The sequence below is a fragment of the Macrobrachium nipponense genome, chromosome 1, assembly GCF_015104395.2.
Source record: "Macrobrachium nipponense isolate FS-2020 chromosome 1, ASM1510439v2, whole genome shotgun sequence".
Taxonomy (NCBI): domain Eukaryota; kingdom Metazoa; phylum Arthropoda; class Malacostraca; order Decapoda; family Palaemonidae; genus Macrobrachium; species Macrobrachium nipponense.
Window position 1 is genome coordinate 178,745,704 of NC_087200.1, and position 9,273 is coordinate 178,754,976.

Below are 9,273 nucleotides of genomic sequence, written 5' to 3' on the forward strand. Positions count from 1 at the left end.
AAATATACAATCCTCGCCTTTGCGAATTCACTTTTCTTTAAATTAATTACTAAACCTGCTTTCTTCAAAACCTCTAACAGTGCCCTAATACGTTTTAAATGTGTTTCCCAATTATCACTATAAATAACAATATCATCAATATAAACAACACAACCTTCTAAACCATAGACTAAAGTGTTCATTAACCTCTGAAAGGTGGCAGCAGCGTTCTTCATACCAAACGGCATCACTTTACATTGAAACAGTCCCTGCGGTGTTACGAAAGCAGACAAGGCCCTTGCCCGCTTCAAAAGAGGAACCTGCCAATAACCTTTCAGCAATTCGAATTTACTTATGTATTTGGCCTTACCCATACGATCAATACAATCCTCAATTCGAGGTAATGGATAACAATCAGACTTAGACAATTCATTCAATTTACGGTAATCAAAACATAACCTGAAATCACCGTCGGGTTTCTTTACCAATAGAACAGGTGATGACCAAGGACTTTGACTAGGTTCAATCAGGTCATGTTTTAGCATATAATCAACTTCCTTCGCTACAACCTCATTTTTGAAGGGATTCAACCTGTAAGGAGATCGTTTCACAGGAGTGGCGCTACCTACGTCCACGTCATGCTCAAGGACAGAAGTCCTTTCCGGTACATCCGAAAATAATTCCTTATTATTAAATACCAATTTCTTTAAAGACCTTTGTTCTTCATTACTTAAATGAGAAACCATTCCAGAAATTTTTTTCAAAGAATTCTTATTATCCGAACGCCATTCACTAACATTAAAACAATTATCAACAATACTTTCACCCTATGAAAAAGAAAGATGGTTATCATTCTCGGAAACTACAGCATTCCCTATGGTTGCCACGGGAATAACTTTCTTCCGTTCCATATATGCCTTCAACATATTTACGTGACAAAGCTGAAAAGGTTTCCTTCTCTCGAGAGTCTCTATTAAATAATTGACTTCAATAATTTTTTTTCAAAATTTTCCAAGGACCTGAAAAAGAAGCTTTCAATGGATTTCCTGGAATGGGTAACAAAGCCAAAACTTTGTCGCCTACCCCAAAGTCACGTGCTTTAGACCTTCTGTCAAAAAAGTACTTCACTCTTTTTTGGCAACACAATAAATTTTCACCTGGAAATTTCCAAGCCTTGGTTAACTTATCGCCTTGATTAGACACATAATCTAATAAATTGATCTCAGGGACGTCTCCCTCCAAGGACTCGAACAACATCGAGAGGACTTCGAACACAATGGCCAAACACAAGGATGAAAGGCGAAAAACCTAAAGACTGACTTGGGACAGAACGAAAAGCGAACAACAAATAAGGTAATTCCTTATCCCATTCAGAACCATTGATCAAACAATACTTCTTTACCATAGATTTCAGGGTTTGATGAAATCTCTCCAGAGCTCCCTGACTTTCTTGATGATAGGGAGAAGAGGTTACATGTTTTATATGTAACTCTGCCATTTTATCTTTGAAATACCTGCTAACAAAATTAGAACCACAATCCGATTGAATTATTTTAGGCATCCCAAACCTGGTGAAAAAGTCAATTAGTACATCTACAATTTTAACACTTTTTATAGTACGTAGTGGTATTGCCTCGAGATATCGAGACATCCTATCCATGATAGTCAAAATATATTCATTTCCACTACGAGTCCTTGGTAATGGTCCAACAACATCAATAATGACCTCCTTGATAGGTTCGGAAACCACTGGAATAGGACATAAGGCGCTTTTGGAATAAGCTGATTGGGTTTACCGACCTTCTGACAGACATCACAGCTATTGACAAATTTCTCTACGTCTGCCTTCAACTTCGGCCAATAATAATTCATTAGCAACTTGCCGGAAGTCTTATGAATGCCAAAATGTCCGGCCAAACCACTTTCATCCGCCAATGATATAAACTCATTCCTGTAAACAAATGGAACCATTATCTGTTTCAAAATTTCATAATCAATATTATCAGCCTCCATAGGCCTACTCAACCTATATAAAATATTAATAATTATCTTGAATCTGGGACCAGTTATATCAGACACCTCACCTGACTCAATAGGGAGATCCCGAAAATCTTTTTTCTGGGCTTTGATAAGCTCTTCAGTGGTCCAATTCAGTTTGTCCCTCAAAATCCCAAGATCTACAACTACGCTATCACTACGTTCTAAACTACTTAAATCTAGATCAATTGTTGACTCTGCAGCGTCAACAATTCTAGCACTAGAACGAGTAACTGCTGCTACCTCACTATCAGGATTTATCAATATGGGATAGGTATTATTCTTAAGAGGAACATTATTCCCTATCACAAAATCAACATCTTTAACCGGAAATTTATCAACGATGGCCAGTTTCAAATTCCCTGCAAAGGAAGGGCAAATTAAATTAAAATTTTCAATAGCATAAGACTTTACTGTATCAGGGAAACCAGACAATAACACGAATTCCTCACTTTCAGGAACAAAATTACACGGCAATGCTTCCCTAAGGATCAAAGACTGAGCTGCTCCCGTATCACGGATACGTACTCGTCTTTTCTCGGACGAATTTGCGGATGAGTCACTACCGAAGGACAAATACTTATCAAAACAGCCACGTAGTCATTGGTCAGTGGACCTTGTTGGGATAGGTTCTCACTCTCTCTTTTCCACACCCATCACTGGCCTACCATTAGCATTTTGCAATTTTCTAAACACATAACACAAGCTCATTACGCGCCCCTTCTTATTGCAAAAGAAGCACGTCAATGTCTTCAATTTCTCTGGATTGTATATATTAGGTCTCCTATTACCTCTGTTAGCAGAAAAATTAATATTAGTAATAGCATTACCCTGATTATTACCTCTACAATTATTTCTAGTAAACATACTAGCATTATTATTGTTAGAATTATTATTCCTACCTACTTTAACCCAACTAGACTTCACATTTGTCGTTACTCCCCCTAGCTCACTCTTATGAGACAAATAATATTCATCACTAACGATGGCTACCTCCTGAACGGTCTCAAGTTTTAACTCTTCGAGGTGGACCATCAGTTTATCCGGGACACACCTCTTAAACTCCTCCAACAACATTAATTCCTACAATTTCTCAAAATCTACCACTTCCTTGGACTTGAGCCAATCACTAGCATATTGTTCCTTTGACCTTGCAAATTCAACTAAAGTTTGTTCCCTACTTTTTTCTAAGTTCCTGAAGCTTCAGGGACTAACTCATAGGACAGATCCTCCTCCAGAATTACATACACCCTCTGAGCTCTTCCAACCAATTTACACTGTATAAGAGTAGTCCAATACTCTTGGGGCCACTGCAACCTTGCTGCAATCCTCTCAAACGATACAAAAAACTCTGCTACATTGTTTTCTTCAAATTTAGGCACATATTTGAGAGCCTGCGCTAAAGTAGCAGGCATTACTGACCTATTTGGGGAAGGGGGGAGGGGAAGAATAGGAACCTGTGTCTCTCATGGCAATCTCATGCTGCCACTCCTTTTCTCTTTCTTCTGCTTTAAACTTTTCTATTTCAAACTCCATCTGCCTCAGGGCAATTTGCCTATCCAAAATTTCCACAGACAACACTCCTTTCTTATGGACACTTCATATTCCAATTCAAAATGCTGTGCTACAATTTCCAAGTCTTCCCTATTCAACTCTGTAATTCTCTCTTGCCACCCCTCTCCGCTAAGGAGTTCTAATACATTAGCAACCATAATGACCACTATTATTCACACAGAATACTGAATTTACACAAGAAAACCATGAGGAGGTGAAAATATGCTGCCTGAAAAATAACCCAAAGAATTAACTTTGCACATACACCGGTGAATACTTGGGAACGAAAAATCCTGTCAAAACGTTCGCCACTTGTGATGGCTGGTTTGACCACCACACAAAACACTAAACTTTTTTCAAATAGTATTCACCCAAAATACCATACTAAGTACACAAAAGGTGGAATAGTATCCAACGTCAGTAAGAGTGCAAAGTCAATTTAAGGGGACAAAGAAAATACCACAAAAAAAAACTTAATTTTGATACACAAATTTCAGACAGAATTAACACCTGAATCTCAACAATACAGTAATTAATGAGAAACACTCACTCCTAAACTTTCTGTAAAAGAAAACAATTACACAATTAAAGACAGGTCATCAACACATACATAATAAAAGGGGAGAGGGTCCAGAAAGGAGGAGGCAAGCGAAAAGTAAGAATACCCTAACAAATACCCCTAACAACTTCATAGGTCTCCTCTTGGAAGATAATAACACACCCCACGTCTGGAGGTTTAATCTAGGTGACAGGGAAAATTGATCCCAAACTATGGTGTTGGAATATGCTTTCACAATCTCCAATAATGGCGTCAGCAGAGGATCAAAGCCGTAATCTAAATAAATACAGGTATAACTCTTATTACCTTGGGACAGAGAAGTCCCCTTGGCTTTTACTGAACCAAGGGTAGTGCACAAAATGAAGAATAAAATATCCTTGCTGCAGAGAAAGGATATCCAATAGGCTATACAGCTTCAAGACGTGGCTCTGCAATAGGGCGAGGAATCAATATAGTTTCAACAACAATAGTCGTGCCCTTCAAGGTTGGAGGCTCAGAAACACACTGAGGCAAAATCCTCCAAGGGTAAACCTCCATCCCTCGGATAACGAAGAAGCACAGCCACGTAACCAACACAACTTGAAAATATAAAATAGTCGTTAGCCAATAACAAACACCAAGATAACCACCGGTGAGGAGACAAAAAGCTAATAAAGAAAGAATATACCACTTCAATACTTAACATTAAAAATCTAAAAACTAAGATAATCTAGAAATTATGAAAATAAGTTACAATATATATATATATATATATATATATATATATATATATAATATATATATATATATATACATATATATATATATATATATATATATATATATATATATATATATATATATATATATATACTATATATGTATATATATATATATATATATATATATATATATATATATATATATATATATATATATATATATATATGTGTGTGTGTGTGTGTGTGTACAGTTAAATAGATAGATAGATAATGTAATGAAGATGAATAATTTAATACCATGTTAAAGGCGAAATTGAAGTCTAATGTAGATAAACACGGACATGTTCGGTATTCTGAAGCTTTAGATTTTACAGATCCTTTTATATTGAGTCCGACAATACTGTAGTAGTACTGGAAAATGTTTTAAAAGTTATTTAAACGTTGCAGATTTTATATTTAAATCCTATCTTAAGCGACGTCGTACATGTCCGTTAGAAAAAATATTACTGATTCAAAATGCACCATTAAAATCCTTTTTCTAAATAAGACTGCTTCTATCATTTACTCTAAGGAAGTAATATTTCTTCACTTTTTCGAATTTGTTGATTCCTAAGAAATGTGTTAATTATAATGTTCTCCTCTCGTAAAGAGTGTTTCTAACGAATTCTTAAAGGTTTTATTTACACAAATAAGTAAATGCCAAAATTTGTATTGGGAGCATGGATTTTGTATTACCAATAAAATAAATACAGTTTAGGACACTTTAATGCGAGTTTTCTGTCATATTTCAGTTTAAATTTGATACTACAAAGATTATTTTTCAACTCACTCCATATGAGATACAGAGAGATATTCTGAAAATTCCGGTAAGGTGGTAGTGCTGTGAAAAGGTATGATTTGAGTCAGGTGGTAGAATCTTTTAGATATAGGGTTTTAGTATGGTCAGTGAGGCATCAAAAGATAAGATTTCAATTAGGTAATATAGATATTGAAAGAATATTTGAGGAAAGTAGTCTTACCATAAGAAAGAAATAGTTGAGGAAGGTAAAATGAATACTCAAAAGATTAGATTTGAAGTATATTACCCTCTAAAGTTAAGATTTGAGTAAAGCAGTAGGACCACCAAAATATGATTTGATCTAGGTGGTATTGCCATAAAAAATTCAAGGTTTGAGTTAGACAGCATTGCCTTAAAGAAAAAAAAACTGAGTAAAGTAGTATTGCCATGAAAAGAAAATATGTCAGTGTAATAGTATTTCCATCAAAAGGTAAAATCAAATTAGTAATGCCATTAAAGGAAAGGTTTTTTGAATAGAGAATCAGTGCCATCATAAGGTAAAATTTTAGGATGCTAATATTTGCATAATATAAAAGATTTGAGGAAGACAGCAGTTCCATGAAAGATAGTAGTGTTATTAGAAAAAATTAAGATTTCCATAAAGTGGTAATACCAACGAAAGATAAGATTTGAAAGAGGTAGTATTACTATCCAGATAGTATATTGTTAATAGATATGTGAGTTAGGTTGCAGATAAGGTTTGATGAGATTACAGTCTATCTCGGTTAAGGGACTTAATCCATTTTGGAAAGCTGTCCTTTAACTAAATTTTACTTCAACAGAACACATATTTCGCTTAAGAATTAATGGTCATTGGATTGATCCGTTCCAGATCTTCAAAAATAAGACAGATAAAACATTTTTATTCGAATGTAAGAAGCCTTGCATGTAAAACTTATACAAAAACTATAAAAGAGTAATAGATGAAATAAATACAAATTTGCTCTTTACTTTGATGGCATTTGCTTGAGGTGCTATGGAATGTGAAGAGGGGGAGAGAAGTTATTGTTTGGAAGTGGAATTCCTTCCATGAAAACACCAAGCAGTTGTACTTCTGGTCTTATTTCTCTTTTATGTCTTTGCTGCTTTCCTCTTGAGGCTCACGGTGTTTCTTACTGAAACCTTGTCGAATAATGTTTGTTTGTGCCTGCATTAATATATATTCCAGGAATGAGAATAGCATTGTCATTCAACATATTTCTTATATTGTTTATTACATTTTTGCCAGAGTGGCATTTTTAAGGAAACTGACATGTCTTCATTTGTTACACCTTTATGAATGAACCAGGGCATCCTCCTGTCACTCCTCTGAAGAATACAGTTGTTCAGGAGTTGTCTATTACTGCTCCCTCCAAAGGTCCTGGAGTTCTTTTGTTATGTGTTCTGCTTTATGCTTCACCCACAAATCCTCCACATCTTCACCATATACCCCCAAGTACATAGATTTGCCTAGATACAACGTCCTTCAAAACAGGCTCACCATTGACCCCCAAGTACATAGATTTGCCTAGATACAACGTCCTTCAAAACAGGCTCAGCTTTGTTGGCATGTCATCAATTTTAGGAGCCATGGTAGCTTAGTAGAAATGGCCACTCAGCGAGACTGAACCTTTCCCTTTGTTTCAGCTGGGAACCACACACATTTGGCTCATCAGTCTCAGACATGTTTAGCCAGTCGTCTTGGTTAGTTCTTTAATCAAACAAATGTTCGATGAAAAAGTGCTGTTTTCCTTTAACAAAATGTTCTTTTGCCGATGTATCCGCAAGCCGGTTTCGATGCTCTGTTCTCACATTCATATATGAAGGCCACATATGCTCACTTATGAGATATTTGGCCATACGCAGGGTAAAATACCTTCAATCATCTGGATACATAACACAGGTTGAAGTAAGTAAAGCGAATGTATTATAATGCACCACAAACGTACGCACCGTGCAAGCATGATGTGATGCTTATCGGAACTGGGCCAACAAGCGGTGGCACACCCAAAATTAGTGCGTGGCAGACCACCTAACACCAAGGTACATATACAGTATATGTAATGTGGTGCATTATGGCCTTACATCACCATTACAATGTCCCCCCCCCCCCCCCCCCCATACTGTGGTGGTTAAACATAAGCTATAAAAGGGCTGAGATGCGCACATGTGAGGGCAGTCACTGTCACCTCACAGCAACATCAAGTACTGCCACCCTGAATTCTGAATCAACATGGAGAAAATTGAGAAAATTCATGCACCTATAACTACAGCAAGCAGGCATAGAAGAGAATTGCTGTTATAACTACAGCAAGCAGGCATAAAAGAGAATTGCTGCTATAACTACAGCAAACAGGTATAGAAGAGAATTGCTGCTGGTCATCGACAAATAAATGGTAGTTACAAAAGTTTTGCAAGTCAAAAACAGAAGAAACAGAGGAGGCCATGGAGGGTTTGGGCATGGCCGGACCTGCAAAAGAAAAGGAGCAAGGTTACTATGACAACCTGATGAAGGCGTTGACAACCGACAATCCGGAACTGTACTAGAATTTTACCTGGATTGACAAGGACCTCTTCAATGAGATTTTTGAGTGTGTCACACCCTACATTCAGAAGAAACTCATATTTTTGGAGACAACCCATTGAACCAGGCCTACGTGTTGTTATCACCTTATGTTTCCTTGCCATGTGTGACTCATTGCGAGTAGCCCAGAACACCATTAGCTACATTGTACCAGAGGCCTGCAGGTACCGTTCCAGAGACCTTCAGGTACCATTGTTGCTGCGTATGGAGATGAGGAACTGAAGGTGCCACTAACACCTGAGGCCTGGAAGGAGGAACGATGGAACTTCCCCCACGTAATTGGAGCTGTAGATGAAAAACACATCGGGCTCAGAATCCCTCCCCTTGGTGGTACACATTACTTCAACTACAAGAAGTTCTACTCCATGGTTTTACTTACAATTGCTGATGCTTCATACAAGTTCCTGTACGTGGACATGGGTGCCATTGGGTCAGAGTCGGACGGTGGCGTACCTGTATTTTCTTAACATTGAGTAACTGATATAGTAATTTAATATTTTTAAAATTTTCTTCTCTTCGCTATTTGTTACATTGCATTCGACTCTCTTATTTTTTTATGTCTGTACTATTTATGTGTATTGATTTATAATTCAGTAATATGTACTTTTCTTCTCTTTGTTATTTGTTTTATTGTATTCGACTTTTATTTTTTTAAGTCTACTAATTATGTGTATTGATTTATAATTCAGTATTGTGTATTTAATTAGTCTGTTTGGTCCCATATGTCTTTTTTGTTATCAATAATCTTAGTTCATTTGTGTACTTTTGTGTGTTATGGTTAAATTAATAAAAAAAAGTTTTCAATTATATGATAATTTTTTCTCGTCAATATGTATGACGTTTGTTGCGGTATTTACAGTACTGATGATACTGTTGGCTTCTCTCTTAATGCCTTTGGAGGGGTTCTTCGTCAAGCACTCGAATTTGGTGTCGTCGGACAAGATGGCATCCAGTTTTTCATGGTATTCTGCCGTGTTAATCAAAACGAAGGCCGCCGTCTTGTCTGCAAAACTGTGATTTCTTCTTTTGCCCTCAACTTCTT

General features: G+C 36.6%; 1 protein-coding gene across 1 annotated transcript; it reads left to right on the forward strand.

Moving 5' to 3' along the window:
• The first annotated feature begins 8,107 nt into the window (after window positions 1-8,107).
• LOC135219011 (uncharacterized) lies at window positions 8,108-8,698 on the forward strand. The gene is made up of 2 exons (XM_064255447.1): window positions 8,108-8,187; window positions 8,386-8,698. The coding sequence occupies exons 1-2, from the start codon at window positions 8,108-8,110 to the stop codon at window positions 8,696-8,698; spliced, it is 393 nt and encodes a 130-aa protein (XP_064111517.1).
• The last annotated feature ends 575 nt before the right edge of the window (window positions 8,699-9,273 follow it).

Bases quoted from the DNA above. Each gene is read 5' to 3' on its own strand.
- LOC135219011 (XM_064255447.1), top strand. From the start codon at position 8,108: ATGGCCGGACCTGCAAAAGAAAAGGAGCAAGGTTACTATGACAACCTG. The intron at 8,188-8,385 runs GTACTAGAATTT...ACATTGTACCAG, and splicing joins ACAACCGACAATCCGGAACT to AGGCCTGCAGGTACCGTTCC.